Consider the following 20400-nt stretch of genomic DNA (forward strand, 5'->3'; position numbering starts at 1 on the left):
GGACTAGCGTCGTCTCTGATTCCAACCCTTTAACTTTTTGTCTGAAAATTAAATAAACATTTTACTCAACTGCGTTACCCACTCCAGTCAGCAGATGGCGGTCTGGGAATTTATGGTTATGCTGTTGGTGTGACGTATAATCTAGTGGACGGAACGCTTCTTTCATCAGCAGCAACAGTGAGTCAGACACCTCTGTAGCTTGCTAGACAAATTAGCCGAAACAATAAAGCTCTTTAGACGCTTTCGTGTATATTAGCCACTGTGTTTTAAACCCATTGCTGTCGTCTAGTTAGTTATCCGATTTAATTTCATATTTACGGTGTAGTTATTATTATTCAGCTAGCGGGGTGGTTAAGTTAGCATTAGCCTTAGCTAACATCCCCGACCATGCGGTCACCAAGCTACTCTCCTAATGAAGAGAAGGATATCACAGTAAAACAAGAAGTAGAGAGTGGGGCCTTTACTGTGAAAGAAGAGGAGGACGCGTTCAGAGTGAAAGACGAGGAAGATATCACAGTAAAACAAGAAGTAGAGAGTGGGGCCTTTACTGTGAAAGAAGAGGAGGACGCGTTCAGAGTGAAAGAGGAGGATGGTGTTACAGTGAAAGGAGAGCATGTAGTTTATGGCGTGAAAGAGGAGGGGGAGGAGATGACTGTAACATCGAAAGAGGAGGAACGTGGATATCTGGTTCCGGTTTCCCAAACGCATCTTAAGGCGTCCAATGGTTCTAACGATGAACTCAACCGTAAGATGGTTTTGAGAAACCGTTCCCTGATTAACACTAGTAAGTACTGTCTTAACAACAGAGGCACAAACTCTTCAGTTGAACTGATGTTTGGTGTTAAGGTGGAAATCTGCAATCGCTACATCCATATTGTGACTTTTAAATTATTTATTTACAGCCATTGATTCTTAAAGAATATAACACATGCCTCATGAGCGGAGTTCAACTGTTGTACCCCATCAGAACCCCAAATAATATTTTTTTTACTATAATGTTTAGAAACAATGTAAATCAACACTGTATAGCAGTTAAGAACAAATTCTTATTTTCATTAACGGACTAGGAACAGTGGGTTGCCTGTTCAGGGGCAGAACGACAGATTTGTACCATGTCAGCTCGGGGATGTGAACTTGCAACCGGTTACTAGTCCAACGCTCTAACCACTAGGCTACCCTGCTGCCTCAACATGGTTAAAACTATAATGTTGATATCATGGATGGTCAGTCCTTGCATCCATAGGTCTGTCTGTAGTTACATTTATCCAAACCCATAATCATTTTATTACCAAAATAGTGGTGGAATGACAGATTTGTTATTGTTTGAACTGCAGATTGCTGGGTTGTGTGGGGTTTTTAAACAGCAACAAAATGGCTGCCCAGAGACTTGGTTAACAGCTGAGGGATGGGGGAAGGAGAAGTGTAACCACTCTCAAATTCATAGAGAACGATATTGTAGAAACCTTAACCCAACACCTAGCGACCTCGTCAAGAAGTTCAGACATCTTGGCGTAACAGTTATAAGGTGTTGATTTGACAGTCGCTGGACCCAGGTTTGAGTTCAGCTCAGGGCCTCTCCCTGAATTCACTACACTATGAATACAAGGACTGGCCATCCATGAGGTCATAATGATAATTTAACCAGTTTTCTAGGCTATATAGTATATTCTAGAATTCATCCATGATGTCATAATGATAGTTTAACCAGGTTTCTAGGATATATAGTATATTCTAGAATTCATCCATGATGTCATAATGATAGTTTAACCAGGTTTCTAGGCTATATAGTATATTCTCTCATTTTGTCTGTCACAGTTGAAGTGTACCTATGATGAAAATTACAGGCCTCTCATCTTTTTAAGTGGGAGAACTTAAACGCAATTGGTGGCTGACTAAATACTTTTTTTGACCCACAGTATGTCATGCAACAACAACCAAAGTGCTTCTTCGTTCATTACAGGTATATTTGTTGTTCGGTGAAGTTGTGGGCCAATATGGATAACAGTGTACAAACCCTCATTGTCAGGTTGATGGAAAAGCCAAAAAGCATTTTACTGGTTGAAGTGTTTTTTGATTTGCGATGACGACACAAACATTATATTAAGCAGGACAGTCAATCGATCCTTACAATTAACATCCAAAGTAGTGTGAAATGCTCTCATAAGCAACCTGTAAATGGAGGTTACTTCCCTGAGTTTTCCCCCATTCACATTCAGAATACATTGTGAAATTCAAATTTTTGCTCACCATTTTTGCTCCTGGCAGATATACTACATCCATAACTAGTGGTTTCCTCATTACCAGATATACTACATCCATAACTAGTGGTTTCCTCATTAGCAGATATACTACATCCATAACTAGTGGTTTCCTCATTAGCAGAAATACTACAACCATAACTAGTGGTTTCCTCATTACCAGATATACTACATCCATAACTAGTGGTTTCCTCATTAGCAGATATACTACATCCATAACTAGTGGTTTCCTCATTACCAGTGTCACGGTGCTGACTTTTGCCTAATACCTGCAGCAAATGCCTCTACCCCGTCTTCTGGCTGGGCAGAGTACTTTAGGATTTTAGTTACTGCGGTGTAACAAGGGCCTAGGCGTGCGGCAAGTTTCTGGAGCTGTGGCTAAACCACACTTTCACACTGACACTGCCCTGCTGCTTGCACCGGCCGCTTACTCGGGGACTGTAGATTGCTTACACTGAGTGCTTACTCGGGGACTGTAGATTGCTTACACTGAGTGCTTACACTGGGACGGTAGATTGCTTATTACGTCATCTTAGACCTGTGTCTAAATGGAAGCTTCTTATTCTAAATCTAGGTCATGCACTACTAACTCTCATTCTGCTGCTTCCGTGTTACTGTTGGCTGATTCTACTTAATGATACCAGCTGGTTGTTTCTACCACTTGAGGCGGCGTAGGTGGCATGTCAAGCGTCAGCTGGGAGAAGTCTATGATAGGTATCTCCTCTGCTTCCCCCTGTTGTCCAGTTTCTGCAGGTGTGGTCCATGGTTCCATGAGGTCCCGTGAATGCCCTATGTTGCTGTCCCCATTGCTTGATGGAGTGGGCAGATTCTTTTCATCTCTTGTCACACCAGATATACGACATCCATAACTAGTGGTTTCCTCATTAGCATGGAGGAGTTTATGCAATCAAATTGCCCTCGTGCTGCAATTTCAGAAAACACAAAGGGGCCTGTATTGTAGACCAAAAGTCTTCTACCACACTGCTTACTGTTTCAACAACATGAATAACTTATTTCTAGTCTACAATCTTAGATGTTACTATTAATGTGAAAACAAGACAAAATATGACTTTTTGCTCATTTTAAGACAATTTTAACATTCATTACAGACGTCAATTGTTGTACAACATCATGGCTATGCTGTTGGCATCAACTTTTACACTGGATTATTGCTGTTGTGGGCCTTTAATCATCTGTCTGACTTTGTTGTTCACACAGGAGAGAGACGTGACTATCGTGGATCCTCTGGGGAGCCGCAACAACCTCATGATGCTGAGGAGACAGAGAAGAGTCTCTCCAGATCAGAACACCTCAATAAACACCCGCAGAGACCCACAAGGAAGAGAACTCACTGCTGCTCTGACTGTGGGAAGATATTCACATCATCAGGCATTAAAATTCATCAGAGAACACACACAGGAGAGAAATCTTATAGCTGTGGTCAATGTTGGAGGAGTTTTACAACATTAATCTCTCTGAAAGTACACCAGAGAACACACACAAGAGAGAAACGTTATAGCTGTGATCATTGTGGGAAGAGTTTTGTTTATGCTTGCCATCTGACTCAACACCAGAGAACACACACAGGAGAGAAACCTTATAGCTGTGATCAATGTGGGAAGAGATTTGCTACATCTGGCCACCTGACTCTACACCAGAGAACACACACAGGAGAGAAACCTTATAGCTGTGGTCAATGTGGGAGGAGATTTGCTACATCTGGCCACCTGACTCTACACCAGAGAACACACACTGGAGAGAAACCTTATAGCTGTGGTCAATGTGGGAGGAGTTTTTGTCGATCTGGAGATCTGACAGTGCACAAGAGAATACACACAGGAGAGAAACCTTATAGCTGTGATCAATGTGGGAAGAGTTTTACTTCATCTGGCAATCTGACTCGACACCAGAGAACACACACAGGAGAGAACTCTTATAGCTATGGTCAATGTTGTAGGAGTTTTACAACATTAATCTCTCTGAAAGTACACCAGAGAACACACCCAGGAGAGAAACCTTATAGCTGTGATCAATGTGGGAAGAGTTTTGTTTATGCTTGCCATCTGACTATACACCAGAGAACACACACAGGAGAGAAATCTTATAGCTGTGATCAATGTGGGAAGAGTTTTGTTTCATCTAGCCATCTGAATATACACCAGAGAACACACACAGGAGAGAAATCTTATAGCTGTGGTCAATGTGGGAGGAGTTTTAGTCGATCTGGAGATCTGACAGTGCACAAGAGAATACACACAGGAGAGAAACCTTATAGCTGTGATCAATGTGGGAAGAGATTTGCTACATCTGGCTACCTGACTCTACACCAGAGAACACACACAGGAGAGAAACCTTATAGCTGTGGTCAATGTGGGAGGAGTTTTAGTCGCTCTGGAGATCTGACAGTGCACAAGAGAACACACACAGGAGAGAAATCTTATAGCTGTGATCAATGTGGGAAGAGTTTTACTTCATCTGGCAATCTGACTCGACACCAGAGAACACACACAGGAGAGAAATCTTATAGGAGTTTTACAACATTAATCTCTATGAAAGTACACCAGAGAACACACACAGGAGAGAAATCTTATAGCTGTGATCAATGTGGGAAGAGTTTTAGTCGATCTGGAGATCTGACTCAACACCAGAGAACACACAGGATTGAAATCTCATAGCTGTGACCAGAGATAATCTGATAAAAGATCTCTGATCAAAAGATTAGAAAATACATACATGAAGTAGTTGTTTCATGATTTCAATGAATTAATGTCACAATGTAGAATTTTTTAACATTGTAGTAGGAGTATTGTAATGATTTCACAATGTAGAAGCCTAACTTCACTTATGAATTGATATCAACATGTTATGGATATTAGCCGAATGGGGAAAAATCCAGGCTCTGAAATGGAACCCCCGGACAGGGCCAAACAGGAAGGATATAACCCCACCCACTTTGCCAAAGCACAGCCCCCACACCGCTAGAGGGATATCTTCAACCACCAACTTACCATCCTGAGACAAGGCTGAGTAAAGCCCACAAAGATCTCCACCACGGCACAACCCAAGGGGGAGCGCCAACCCAGACAGGAAGATCACGTCAGTGACTCAACCCACTCAAGTGATGCACCCCTCCTAGGGACGGCATGAAAGAGCACCAGTTTGCCAGTGACCCAGCCCCTGTAATATAGGGTTAGAGGCAGAGAATCCCAGTGGAGAGACAGCAAGGACGGTTCGTTGCTCCAGAGCCTTTCCGTTTACCTTCACACTCCTGGGCCAGACTACACTCAATCATATGACCTACTGAAGAGATGAGTCTTCAGTAAAGACTTAAAGGTTGAGACCGAGTCTGCGTCTCTCACATGGATAGGCAGACCATTCCATTCAAATGGAGATCTACAGGAGAAAGCCCTGCCTCCAGCTGTTTGCTTAGAAATTCTAGGGATAATTAGGAGTTGTGTTACACTTACCACGTTGGTGACCCACTTGAATCAAAATGCAACACTTCAAAATGTAGCGTGCTGTTTTCTACAAATTGTCCTCTAACCAGGGATGTACTCCCAGGGATGTACTCCCAGATTCCGTGAGGTTTTTGAGCTGTTAGTTTTAACAGGATGTGCAACCTCATCTCTCTCCTCTCTCACAATTTTTTTTACCGTGATCTCGATGAGTGATGGCAAATAAGTGCTGCATTCCCTTGTTTAGCGACCCCTATATTTAATGCATCGCTCCCAAATGTAGCTGACTCTTCTGCAGGTTGTCCTCTAATCAGGGAGGTAAAATATATCTCCCATTTCCATGTGTTTTTTTTGTTGTGTCAGTTTCAACAGCACGTACAACCTAATTTCCCCTTTAATCGATATCAGTGATTTATTGCGTCTTGTCAAAACAACAGCGTTTTTGGTGCTTGTGCAGTTTATAAGGAGCTTGTTTTAAAAAATACAAGAAATATGATTATTGTGGCAGATGTTTGTCTATATAGCACATTTTATGTTTAGGTTTTCAATTTATCCCAAACTGTTTCTGCATATTGGTTATTGATTTGGAGACATTAAAACTGTGTTTTGACATTGGGGATATCACACCTAGCAAAATGTAATTGAAAAGAAGACTATGTAACCGAATATTTCATATTTACATTTCATGTAACATTTAGTAATCATAATTATTTATGCAACCAACTGACAATTTTTGGGTACAATTATATTGACGTTGTTGCCCTGCTTTTAAAATATCAGGGTTAATTTTCCAGCCTGCTGAAGGTGTGGTGGAGTGGTAAACACCACCCCCTGCTCTACCAGGGGCTTGAGGTGGTCTCCCACAGCTCTGCTTGTGTCATGTTCTGTGGCCTTGCCGTTCCATTTCTTGACTGCCCCTGTAACACAGAAATAAATAAATTTAGTCATATTGTATAAAACATTAAAAGTAATCATTATGGAGCGTCTATGGCCTCAGTTACACCTGGCACCTAAATGTGACTTCTGTCATCCGATCACTCCAAGCTGCATTAGGTTCAGATCTACCAGGATTGGCCTTTGACAGTCTGGATGCAGTCAGGCCACTGAATATAAATAAGCAATGTAAAGATGTGGGGTGAATGAGTGGGGAAAAGTACATTCTACACAAATGACCATAATAGCAAAGAACAAATGCATGTGCCTGAGGGGAAATTAACTTTCATACAGCCAAAAGGGGTGGGAAATTACACCAATATCAGTGGTCAATTTGCACTAATGTAAATAAACATGGATGATGGAACATATTACCTTTTGCTGATGTGATGAACCACTAAGGGGACATAAATATTTACCATCTAAACCATGTGTGTCCTCTCACCTCTCTGGCTGTAGAAGTGTTCTTCCTAACCAGTCCCTCAACTGACTGAGCTCCACCCTCACTGGGTCTTCAGAGGAGAGGAAGGCTGAGGAGGGTTGGAAGGATGAATGGATCAGTCACTCAATAAAGTGTAGAGCTGCTGTCTGACAAAATCACAATTTTAGTAGTTCATTAAAATAAATAAGGCTTTATGACTGCTGAACACCAACTATCAATCACTTAGATTGTGTAATTTCAGGTAGCGATACATCCATGGGACGTCCCTAGCCCATTGAAGTTTACATCTAAAATGGTTAAGTTAGGGATTAAGGTTAGGGTTTAGGGTAGGGATATCCCAAGAATCCCAGATAGCATTGACCATTGTGCATTTGTAACCGATGTGAAATGGCTAGCTAGTTATCGGGGTGTGCGCTAATAGCGATGATAACGATGTTTCGTGGGAGGCAGTTGTTTATGTGTGCAGAGTCCCTGGTTCGAGCCCAGGTAGGGGCGAGGAGAGGGACGGAAGCTATACTGTTACACATTCTTCAGTCTCTTTTACGTAGCAGGTGTAAAAGAAACACAGACAAGACAAGTAGGCGCTTAGGTCATTATGGTCATTGTAGTTTAAAAAAATAGCATCTAATTATGTGTAACTGTATGTTAGAGAAGAATGTGTTCTTTCTATTCCAGGGGACAGCAGAGGAACTTCATCGATTCCACTCCTTCATCAATACAAGCAGTGAACATCTGAAATTCACCCTCACCTTTAATGCGCATGAAACAAGTTACCCGATGGTTGTACGATACTTTTCTCATCAATCATCTTAAATACCATACTTAAAAACTGGAAATCAACCAATCCTTACCTATGATGTTAACTACAACAGAAATAACTTAAAATGTATAACTTTAAATGAAACCAATCGTTTGCACTCATGACTTGAGTGATTAAAGTAAACCAACGTTTTGGAAAGACATAATGCCATCTAACAAATCAAAGAATGTTAGCTATATGCAGTTATCTTAGACAGCCAGCTAACGTTTGCTATTTAGCCAACTAGCTATTAGCCTAAACAGCATAACCAACCAGCACGGTTATGGTCAGCAGAGACCAACTAACGGAGACCAGTTAGAACCCAACTAACAGTAAGTCAAGGTGTAAAAAGTTACAAAACTCCCGTAGTCGAATTCACAGAAAACTTGCTGAAAAGTAGTGATGGGGAAACAAAGCTTTCTGAAGTATTGGCTCTTTCCAGATAATAATTTAAAAATAAATAAATAGGTTCATCACTCAAGGCTTTGAGCGACCCAGAATTTAGAACAGCCATATTTTTAAAGATGACCTCCCACACGGTAGCAGCGTAGCCTTCATGTCTTCTACGAAACCACGGGCCTTGATCGAGAGCATCAAGTCCATGCTGCATTGTGGGTAAACGGTGACTGGCTGACTGATTTATAAATAATAATGAGTAGTTATTTATGGCGCAAGGTGATTTGTAAATTAGTCAGTCAGCAGCCACCGGCTGCAATGTCGAACGAGCCCAAATTAATCAATACCAAACCAATCAGGTGTTCGACGAAATGATTCTTCAGACGTCATTGATCACGTGCTGCTGATAAAGGGACTCTGCTTTGAATTATACCGCTTAGCGACTTTAGTACATGCCTCATAGCTCCAGTCACAAACTTAACCCCGTCCCTGATGATGAAGAAGAGGTGGTCTGCCTGCTGGATGGAGAAAGACGCTCTCGTGGAAGAGGAGGCTGTTACAATACAAAAACAAGTAGAGGTTGAGGCTGTTATCGCGAAAGAAGAGAAAGAGGTCTCAGTTAAAGAAGAGGAAGACTCGTTCAGAGTCAAAGTGAAAGAAGTGGAGGGGGAGGTGACTGTGTCATCGAAAAATGTAGAAGAGGAGGAAACTGGATATCTGGGCCCGGTTTCCCAAGCGCATCTTAAGGCGTCCGATGGTTCTAACGATGAACGGGCCCTGATTAACACTAGTAAGTACTGTCTTAAAAACAGAAGCACAAACTCTGCGGTTGTTGAACTGATGTGTGGTGTTAAAGGGGAAATTTGCAGTTGCTACATCCATAGGCATATAACACATGCCTTATGAGCTTAGTTCAACTGTTTACCACATCAGAACCCCAAATAAGCTTTTTTTGCTCCAATGTTTAGAAACAATGTAAATCAACACTGTATAGCCTCAACATGGTTGAAACTATAATGTTGATATCATGGATGGTCAGTCCTTGCATCCATAGGTCTGTCTATGAATTTGAGAGTAGTTACATTTCTCCAGCCCCATCCTTCATCTTATTACCAAAATAGTGGTGTAATTACAGCTTTGTTATTGGTTGAACTGCAGATTGGTTGATTGAATGTTGTGTGTCTTTTTTAAAGGGGCCACCTAGTTTTTCAACAAACAAAATGGCTGCCTAGGGACCTGAGCTGTGTTAGAATACTCATACTAACTGTACTATTTGATGTTAATTGAGTATATAGTGTGCTTATTGGTCATAGTATGATGTAGTTAGTATGCCAAAAGTTCCTGGATGTCGTACTAAATTCACCAAAATATGAAATATACACGCAGTACTTTACGGCCCATAATGCAATTCTTCGGGAAATGGGCGTGACTTCACATCAATTTCAGATTTGAAGAAAATGGAGGAAAATATTCAGCCAAAGTCCAACGAGAGCGGATACAAATGAACTGCTTTAAAAACCTGTTGGTACTAGGGTGCAGTATTTTCATTTTTGGAAAAATAACGTTCCCAAATGAAACAGGATATTTTGTCAGGACAAGATGCTAGAATATGCATATAATTGACAGCTTAGGATGGAACACACTCTAAAGTTTCCAAAACTGTAAAAAATATTGTCTGAGTATAACAGAACTGATGTTACAGGCGAAAGCCTGAGAAAAATCCAATCCGGAAGTGACTCATCTTTTGAAAGCCCTGCGTTCCGATGTGTCCCTATTGAGCTGTGAATGCCCTATCAACCAGATTACGCTTTCTACGTATTCCCCAAGGTGTCTACAGCATTGTGACATAGTTTTACGCATTTATGTTGAAAAATACCCGTAGGCGGCTTCATTGCGCAAGTTGTCACCTGACGCTCCCTGAGAAATTCTTGCATAAAATACAGAGGTAGCCATTATTCCAATCGCTTCTACTGAGAAACCAATTGTCCCGGTTGATATATTATCAAATAGATATTTGAAAAACACTGAGGATTGATTATAAACAAGGTTTGCCATGTTTCTGTCGATATTATGGAGCTAATTTGGAATATTTTTCAGCGTTGTCATGACCGCAATTTCCGGTCGATTTCTCAGCCAAACGCGAAGAACAAACGGAGCTATTTCGCCTACAAAAATAATATTTTGGGAAAAAATGAACTTTGGCTATCTACCTGGGAGTCTCGTGAGTGAAAACATCCGAAGTTCATCAAAGGTAAACGATTTAATTTGATTGCTTTTCTGATTTTCGTGACAAGGTTGCCTGCTGCTAGCAAGGCATAATGCTATGCTAGGCTATCGATAAACTTACACAAATGCTTGTCTAGCTTTGGCTGTAAAGCATATTTTGAAAATCTGAGATGACAGGGTGATAAACAAAAGGCTAAGCTGTGTTCCAATATATGAATAGGAATATTTTCTAGGAAGATTTATGTCCGTTGCGTTATGCTAATTAGTGTCAGATGATAACGGTCCCGTTCACGGGATGGGGTGTCACTAGAGGTTAAATAATTATGACAAATGTTGAGCAATGTAATAAAGTAATGACTTTTCAAATAAGTTACGTTACACGTTATGTTAGCTACACTATCCTTACAAAAGGCATAGCATATCTTTACAGCAGTAAGTATCGGTATGTTAACTAGCTACCTAACGTCAGTTGGCTACTTATACATCAAACTTGCCAGTATAGTAACTATATTCTAACTAACTACCCAATGTTGATTGAATTGATTAGAGAGCAGAATAACTGATGGATTTAATAACGCTCAACACCCGTTGAATATGGCCGGTGTCAGTAAACATCTGCAAAAAATGCTCAAATTAAATTGTTGCCAGCAGCACAGTTAGTCACCAACACTCTGGATAACACGAAAACAGCCTAACCAGCTCTGCTAAGGCAAGTAAAATGGTAAGAGTGAGTTTCTCTGATTTGTGTCTAGCAAGCTATCCAACGTTAGCCAGTTAGCTTGGGTGCTTTACTGTCATTGCGAGGTCAGAACGCTTGGATCAACCCTACTCCTCAGCCATATAGTATTAGTTTACAAACAGTGGTGTTATACGAGCTTATGTTTTGGTTTCTGGTGGGGTAATACGGCTGAAACATTTGAGGCACATATAAGTTATATTCTTCAAGAATCAATGGTTATATAGTAAATGGGTATTTCTATAACTGCCAGTGTAGATTTCCTGTAGGGGTCAAATTGTTAGAGCTGTTGATAAGTCATTGGATAATATTCTGGCAATTCTTTTCATGCCATTACATTCAAGGCGAAATATTGTATTTTCTTAGCAAGGTGTTGCTCAAATAATGTTAGCTGCTAATCGCTAGCTAGCTTGCTAAATGTATTAAGAGTCAGAGCAAACATAGCTAGCTAATACTGCCTGTTACCAGTGCTGGTGTAGGCCTAGGTAAGCATGTTTGTGCAGCGGTATCTTATCAGAAAGGAGTAAGCAAAGTATGAAAATGTTGGTTCGCTAGCAGGCTACATGAAGTAAGAAAACAACATGTAATGTAACATCTAATTAGGGTCAACTGGAAACAATGACCAACACTTTGGTTCCTACCATGTCTTCTTCTTTGAGGTTTATTGTCAGACTACACTCATCAGGTGTATTGCTGCCACCTACTGTACGGGGTTGTAAAAAATAACCAAACGCAAAAAAATGAGATTAACAAATCATACTAATTACGTAAAATAAAAAATAAACACTTACCAAGTTCACTCCATTACCCTGAATTTCAAACAAAAATGCTACTATTCACAGGTTCAGGAACCTGGGAGGGGGGAACTTCTTCATTCAGTACTCCCTGTAACATTTTGTCTGAAGTCCTGGAGATCCAGAAATCTGTTTGCCGCCTTCACAATGATGTCTAGCTTCTCAGATGTTTTATTAGTTTATTATTAATGCAATTTATCACTGCGGCAGTGAGGGCAATGCAAACGCAATTTTGGAAACTGCTAGTTTTGGACGAAGGTTACTAATAATTTATTAATGCATTTTATCACTTGCTCTATAAACACAACAAAGTCCACCTCTTTCACTATTTGTCTGTTGGGATCCTTCTCCTAAATGGCTACACTGCAGACTGTGGGACATACCTTCTACCTTCTCCTCTCTACTCCTAAGGCTATTTTCACTGCCTCCACGTAGGACACCTGCTGGATGGGCCTGATCATCCTAGCTACTACGACCTCCTTCATCCGTACAGGGCACTCCGGGAACTCAGGAACGTGATTCCCATCACAATTACAACATGCTTCATCTGACTATGACATATTTATTCCTTCGACAAACACTTGCCACATGTCCAACCTTTTTTACAATTGTAACACTGCAGCGGCTTCTGTATATCTCACTTACCCAGGTTTTACAACAGATGGGAGAACCACTTCACCAAACCACAGTAAAACCTTCCGTCTATCATTCAGTTTAATCCATGTGCATCTACCTGAAATGTTTAACCTAAACCACACAAAGCTTTCTCCTTTTGCGCTGTTGACACACAATCGGCATCATACCACTCCTGGTCACTCGAACCGATTCCACTTTACCCAATTCATCCTTCACCATCTTTGAGACCGTTAACAGGTCACCCACAAAAACATCCTTGCTGGTGATTCCCACTCCGACCCTAAACTGCTGTTCATTACCAACTTTAGCCCTTTTCACTCCACTGTTCTTCACCATCGTCCACTCAGTCTCACCAACTGTACTCACGCCAAGATAATCCCTCAATGCTTCCTCCATTGCTCCTCCAGTCATCCCCCGGACTCCCTCGCTCTGTGCTGTGAAAGATGTGAGAGTTTGTGATCTCAAAGTAGCACCTATATTGTTTTCATTCATCACATCTGTTTCACCAACTTGTTAACCCTTTTTGCATGCTTGGAGTACACGTCCTGGTAATCCGTCTGGCCCTGCGGCCTTGTGAAATGTTAACCTGTTTAAAGGTCTTACTCACATCAGCTGCGGAGAGCGTGATCACAAAGTCGTCCGAAATAGCTGATGCTCTCATGCATGTTTCAGTGTTACTTACCTCGACGTGAGAACAGAAGTTATTTAGCTCGTCTTGTAGGCTTGTGTCACTGGGCAGCTATCGGCTGTGCTTCCCTTTGTAGTCTGATGTGGCAAGCCTGCCACATCCGACAAGGGTTGGAGCCGATGTTCAAGGGGTATAGCAATCTCCCCAGGGTAGCAGTAATACTTTGAGATTTGTCCACAAAGGGATACCCCTCCCATAGGCGGCTCATTATTGGGATTCATTGCTGATTCCTACCTGTAGCTCACTATGAAGTGTCTATTGATACAGGTAAAGGGCCCTGTTGGAGATTTCTGGTTGGTAGCTGAGTCGAGGGAACAAGCAGAGTTGGACACGGCCATGTTATTATCCCACACAGTCTCTGTGGTTTGTATGAACCCCGTTCCTGGGAATTAGATTTGATTAGAAATCGTCCAATTCTGTTTCCACAGCAGGCGTTCCGTTTGTCCCATTTCCAGCTAGGTTAAGAGGCGCTTTGTCATTTCCAGAGACAGTTTATTTTGGTACTGTCCATATGTAGCTTGTTTTTGGTCACAGAATGGCTGAATAAGTGCAACATTTTACCTCAGAGCTAACTGTGCAGAGCATAGCGCATGTCAAATGACTGGAGCTTCCCTCCAGGCCTGAGGGCACACGCTCTCTAGTAGGCTTAAATTAAAGATACGGAAAATAGGAGTGCAATATAGTCTGCTATTATCCTCAGTAATTTTCCATCTAGATTGTCAGACCCCGGTTACTTGTCATTGTTGATAGACAACAATTATTTTATTCACCACTTCCACACTGACTTTACGGAATTCTAAATTACAATGCTTGTCTTTCATAATTTGGTCAGATTTTCTTGGAAATGTAGTGAGTGTTTGTTGCTGGTATGACATGCCTACGTTTGCTAATCTTGCCAATGAAAAAAATTATATTAGTACTGGGCTTTGTGATGAATGAGCCATCTGATTCAGTTAATTTCTTCCCCAAAATTGTATGTAAGGTTCTCAAAAGCTTTTTACTATCATTCTTTATTACATTTATCTTTGTTTCATTGTGTTTTTCTTCTTTTTATTCAGTTTAGTCACATGACTTCTCAATGCAGGACGTTTGCCAATCGGTTGTACAGTCAGACTTATTTGCCATTCCTTTTGCCTCATCCTTCTCAACCATACCATTTCAGAACTCTCAACCATTCGGGTATTGTATGACATTTCCACTGGATCAGAGCATTACATTTTTCCCTTTCATGTCGATTGGTTATCAAGCGTGAGAGCTGGAAATATTTTACTCTAATCAATAGTTCCTCAAAGTATTTGTAAGACTTTGTTTACTTGCTGTTTGAGGTGAAGAATTCCACAAATCATGAGTGGTGGTGCGTAAATACTATCAGACATCCCCAAATAGGTGCATCGCTCTCTGCATCACTCTCTGCCCTCTGTTTGCTAAAACGCAATTTGGTTGCAGAAACTCCTCCATGCTAATGCGGAAACCGCTAGTTATCCCAATACCTTAGACCTACTGTAGGACCCATAACTTCACCTAACAACAACATAGACCTACAGAAAGGTGCCTATATTGGAGACCAAAAGTTGTCTGGCCCACTGCTTAGAATTTCAACAACTTTAAAAACGTATTTCTTGCATACAATCATCGATGTTACTACTAATGGGAAAACAAGACAAAATATAACTATTGCTGTTCACTTGACTGTCTTAAGACAAATGTCAAATAATTAACATTCATTACAGACATTGTTTGTACAACATAATGGCTACACTGTTGGCATCACCTTTTTACAGTGTATTTTTGCTGTTGTGGGCCTTAAACCACCTGTCTGACTTTTTGTTCACACAGGAGAGAGACGTTTCTGTCGTGGATCCTCTGGGGGTTCTGAACAACCTCATGATGCTGAAGAGGCAGAGAAGAGACTCTCCACCTCAAAACACTTCAAGAAACACCAGAAGAGACCCACAGGGAAGAAATCTCATTGCTGCTCTGACTGTGGGAAAGGTTGCAAATCTTCATCAGAACTTAAAATACACCAGAGAAAACACACAGGAGAGAAACCTTACAGCTGTGGTCAATGTGGGAGGAGTTTTTCTGCATCTAGCTATCTGACAGTACACCAGAGAACACACACAGGAGAGAAACCTTTTAGCTGTGATCAATGTGGGAGGAGTTTTACTGCATCAAGCAATCTGATGAGACACCAGAGAACACACACAGGAGAGAAATGTTTTAACTGTGATCAATGTGGGAGGAGTTTTACTACATCTAGCGGTCTGACGGTACACCAGAGAACACACACAGGAGAGAAACCTTATAGCTGTGGTCAATGTGTGAGGAGTTTTACTACATCTAGCGGTCTGACAGTACACCAGAGAAAACACACAGGAGAGAAACCTTATAGCTGTGATCAATGTGGGAGGAGTTTTCCTACATCTAGCATTCTGACAGTACACCAGAGAAAACACACAGGAGAGAAACCTTATAGCTGTGATCAATGTGGGCAGAGTTTTACAACATCTAGCGGTCTGACAGTACACCAGAGAACACACACGGGAGAGAAACCGTATAGCTGTGTTCAATGTGGGAGGAGTTTTACTACATCTAGTGGTCTTACAGTACACCAGAGAAAACACACAGGAGAGAAACCTTATAGCTGTGATCAATGTGGGCGGAGTTTTACTAGATCTAGCAGTCTGACAGTACACCAGAGAACACACACAGGAGAGAAACCTTATAGCTGTGTTCAATGTGGGAGGAGTTTTAGTAAATCTAGCGGTCTTACAGTACACCAGAGAAAACACACAGGAGAGAAACCTTATAGCTGTGATCAATGTGGGCAGAGTTTTACTAGATCTAGCGGTCTGACAGTACACCAGAGAAAACACACAGGAGAGAAACCTTTTAGCTGTGATCAATGTGACAAGAGATACTCTGATAAAAGACCTCTGATCAAACATAAGAAAATACATGAAGAAGTTGTTTCAGGAAATCAATGAAATAATGTCACAATGTAGAATGTTTTAACTTTGTAGTAGGAGTATTTTAATGATGTCACAATGTGGAATGTTTTAACATTGTAGTAGGAGTATTTTAATGATGTCACAATGTGGAATGTTTTAACATTGTAGTAGGAGTATTTTAGTGATGTCACAATGTAGAATGTTTTAACATTGTAGTAGGAGTATTTTAATGATGTCACAATGTAGAATGTTTTAACATTGTAGTAGGAGTATTTTAATGATGTTCTACCTTATCGTTTGCCCTGTTCAATTGATTGCAGCATGATATGGATATTAACCTCAGGGGAAATCCAGGCTCTGAATTGAAATATTATTTAACAAAGTGAGTAACAAAAAAAGAGCTGTGTTACACTTACTCCGTTGGTGACTCACTTTAATCAAAATGCAGCACTTCAAAATGTACCTAGCTGTTTTCTACTAGTTGAAAAAGCTGCTTGTTTAAAAAATACATGTAATATGATAATTGTTGCAGATGAAAGCAGTATAATAAATTGGTCTATAATCAGTTTTATTAACAATCTGACATCACTCCAGTATTTCTTGACAACATTCAAATGCTAATTGTCTTTATTCCACTACTGAAGAAGCATGTCTCAAATCACCTCATATTTCAAACATTCAGCCTGACAAAATATACATGTTTTATTATTCCATTCCTCACCATTAAGTGAAGTATTGCCAATACATATTAACAAAGGGGTGTACATTTGGTTTTGATATTTCATATTTACAATTCATGTAACATTTAGTAATAATTATTATTTATGCAACCAGCTGACCATTTTTGGGTACAATTATATTGACAATGTTGCCCTGCTTTTAGAATATCAGGATTCATTCTCAATGTGCTAACCCAAATGCATGACATTGGGGACTGGGCCCGATCCAACAACTTTCCTATCGAGTGAACCCTGAAAAGAGAGCGAGAAGTAAGGTGGATAGTTACTACGGATATTGCAGGAGTTGGTTGCTGATTGTCTCAAGGGTGGGCAGTCAACCAGTTTTGCGTTTAGCCAGTGCGTTGCCATGGATCACAATTTATTTTGACTGCACATTTTTTCCGTATTGGAGACTCATTGGAGAGGTTTTTTTGTTCCAAGGGGATGAGAGTTCTGGAAGCTAAAATGCTTGTGCTTCTAGTCCTGACAATGCAGTAATAATCTAACCTAACAATTCCACAACTACTACCTTATACACACAAGTGTAAAGGGATAAAGAATATGTACATAAAGATATATGAATGAGTGATGGTACAGAACGGCATAGGCAAGATGGTATCGAGTACAGTATATACATATGAGATGAGTAATGTAGGGTATGTAAACAAAGTGGCTAGTGATACATGTATTACATAAAGATGCAGTAGATATAGAGTACAGTATATTCATATACATATGAGATGAGTAATGTAGGGTATGTAAAAATATTAAGTGGCATTGTTAACAGTGGCTAGTGATACATTTTTACATAAATTTCCATTATTAAAGTGGCTGGAGTTGTGTCAGTATGTTGGCAGCAGCCACTCTATATTAGTGGTGGCTATTTAACAGTCTGATGGCCTTGAGATAGAAGCTGTTTTTCAGTCTCTCGGTCCCAGCTTTGATGAACCTGTACTGACCTCGCCTTCTGGATGATAGCGGGGTGAACAGGCAGTGGCTCTGGTGGTTGTTGTCCTTGATGATCTTTATGGCCTTCCTGAGACATCGGGTGGTGTAGGTGTCCTGGAGGGCAGGTAGTTTGCCCCCGGTGATGCGTTGTGTAGACCTCACTACCCTCTGGAGAGCCTTGCGGTTGTGGGCGGAGCAGTTGCCGTACCAGGCAGTGATACAGCCCGACAGGATGCTCTCGATTGTGCATCTATATAATATGACTAAATGTGTTTCTGTGTTACAGGGGCAGTCAAGAAATGGAACAGCAAGGCCACAGAACATGACATAAGCAGATCTGTGAGAGACCACCTCAAGCCCCTGGTAGAGCCGGGGGTGGTGTTTACCACTCCACCACGCCTTCAGCAGGCTGGAAAAGTGGGATTGATCTGTTTGATCCAGTAGTTGAATCCTTTGACGGATTGTTGATTTCAAAACATTTCAGTTTCAACAAATGAACTGAGTTGGTTGAAAAGTGATACTAAACTTACATACCATGTAGTGTTTTATCATACTAAGATATGTTTTGCTTTTGCACATATTTGTTCATTGGTTTTGCTAGTCTGTTGATTGCCAGTCATTGGGTTCATTTGTCTTACAATATGTTCAAATCAAATCAAGCTTTATTTATACAGCCCATTTCAGACACGGATACAAACCAACGGGTTCACAGGAAAAAACAATGAAAATAAACAGAAATATTTAGTACACAAACAATAATAACTGAAAGACTAATGAGCATTCTTAGGAAATGCCATTGATTAAAATATTATTTGGATGCAAAATCCAACCCAAAAATATTAGCTTGTTTTTTAGGAGGGGTTCTGAAAGACACTGAGGGTGTCGACTGAAAATTGACTAGTAACAACAACTGGGACCTAAAAGACACCCACCATGAGACCCACTAAACATGCCTAAGAGGAAAACAAAAGAAAAACCCACACCAAACTTAAGACAGGAAGTAAACCAGAAAGGTGGTTAAAATAATTTATTACAATCAATACCATTCATACTATTACAAAATCATAATTCTCATTCATTCTTAATTAATTGTATTTACAAAGACATCAAACAAAAACAAACCTCAGGGGAGCATCGTCCCTCCCCGTCATACCTAACCAATACCTAACCCTTTCCCTATCTCCCCTTCCCTAAACTATCCCCTTACCAAACTCACTCTAACACTCCCAGCCCTAAACCCCCTTTCCACCTCTCCCGTGCCGCATGCTTCCCCCACTTCCTCTCCTCCCTCTTCATCTTCCCCCTCAAATCACCTTCCACCCTTCTCACTATCCCTTCCACCCCCCAATCTCTCCCTGTCTTGACTAAATTCTGCCTGGCTTCCCACAGTCCCTTTTTAAAGAGACTCATGAGAAGCCAGAGCAGAAACCTGTCCCTATCCGTTCCCTTTGCTCTCCCTACGCCTCTCTCTAGCCTAGCCCATGTCAAAACAAAATCACTCCTAACCACACCTAGCATTACCCGTGCCCTAGCCCAGACTAGTCCGGCAAAGGCACAGTCCCAGAAGGCATGGCGCACAGTCTCCTCCCTGCCACAAGAGGATCTTGGACAGGTGGGGGATTGCATCAAACTATACCGGTACAAGATGGCACGTACCGGCAAGCACTTATGGAGGCCCAACCAATTCAGGTCCTTGAGCCTGTTGTCCAGGCCCCGCGCCTGCACTCCCTCCCAGACCACTGACGAGATGCCCGCTACAGGCGCAGGACTCCCTGCCTGCCTGACCTCCTCGTACAGGTGCCTGTGGTCTAAACCTACTCGGGCAACTTCAACCTCGGGGTGCGCACGCAGCCACTTGGCCGCATGGCCAAAATGCCACGGCAGCTGTTCCGCCCGAGGACCCGCGTTAGACCACACCATTACGCTTCTCGCCTTATACGAGAAGAACACCCGCAGGAGGTAACCGGACGGGTGTATAACCGGACGAGCAAGCTCCGTCAACAAGAAAGAAACAAAAATGGCGTCCAGCTTGAGGGGGAAATGTGGTACCCCCCTACCTCCCTCCCCGATGGGACAGATCATGCGTGCCCTGGCGACCCACTCGCACCTGCCACTCCACATAAACTGAAACACAAGCCTCACTAGAGGCCTCCTCAGACAAGCCGGCAATGGGTAGATGTATGCCACATACAAAAGAGACGGCAACACATCCACCTTTAGGACCAGAACTTTGCCCATAAAAGACAAATACCTAGCCTTCCACATTGCTAGCTTCCTCTGTACCACTGCGATACGCATGTTCCAGTTTAGCGTCGCTGAGCCGGAGGTCTCAAAATGAACCCCGAGAATCCTCAGGGCCCCTTCACAGAGAGATAACCCCCCAGGCACATCCGTTCTACCGCGCCATCTTCCGAAAAAC

At 41.6% G+C, this 20400-nt stretch overlaps 2 protein-coding genes across 4 annotated transcripts in view; both read left to right on the top strand.

Annotated features, from left to right (window-relative positions):
- The first annotated feature begins 68 nt into the window (after nt 1–68).
- Nucleotides 69–5018, top strand: LOC118938116 (zinc finger protein 135-like). 2 transcript variants are annotated; one of them, XM_036939824.1, is made up of 3 exons: nt 647–784; nt 1917–1960; nt 3477–5018. In XM_036939824.1, exons 2-3 carry the CDS (start codon nt 1918–1920, stop codon nt 4931–4933), a joined length of 1500 nt encoding a protein of 499 aa, XP_036795719.1. In that variant the 5' UTR covers nt 647–784; nt 1917; the 3' UTR covers nt 4934–5018. The 2 variants fall into 2 exon arrangements, with proteins under 2 accessions (XP_036795718.1, XP_036795719.1); XM_036939823.1 differs by lacking the exon at nt 1917–1960 and having other exon boundaries at nt 69–784.
- A 3598-nt stretch (nt 5019–8616) lies between these two features.
- The window catches only part of LOC118938123 (zinc finger protein 664-like), a 242829-nt gene continuing 231045 nt past the window's right edge, over nt 8617–20400 (top strand). Inside the window, exons 1-2 of one of the 2 annotated variants that reach the window (XM_036939832.1) lie at nt 8617–9073; nt 15200–16892. In XM_036939832.1, the coding sequence (XP_036795727.1) occupies nt 8776–9073; nt 15200–16350 (1449 nt within the window). In that variant the 5' untranslated portion in view covers nt 8617–8775 and the 3' untranslated portion in view covers nt 16351–16892. Of the gene's footprint in view, nt 9074–15199; nt 16893–20400 lie in introns of those variants that run through there. The other variant, XM_036939833.1, reaches the window with a different exon arrangement.

This window comes from Oncorhynchus mykiss, chromosome 13, assembly GCF_013265735.2.
Source record: "Oncorhynchus mykiss isolate Arlee chromosome 13, USDA_OmykA_1.1, whole genome shotgun sequence".
NCBI lineage: Eukaryota > Metazoa > Chordata > Actinopteri > Salmoniformes > Salmonidae > Oncorhynchus > Oncorhynchus mykiss.

Bases quoted from the DNA above. Each gene is read 5' to 3' on its own strand.
- LOC118938116 (XM_036939823.1), top strand. From the start codon at position 388: ATGCGGTCACCAAGCTACTCTCCTAATGAAGAGAAGGATATCACAGTA. The intron at 785-3,476 runs GTAAGTACTGTC...TTGTTCACACAG, and splicing joins CCGTTCCCTGATTAACACTA to GAGAGAGACGTGACTATCGT.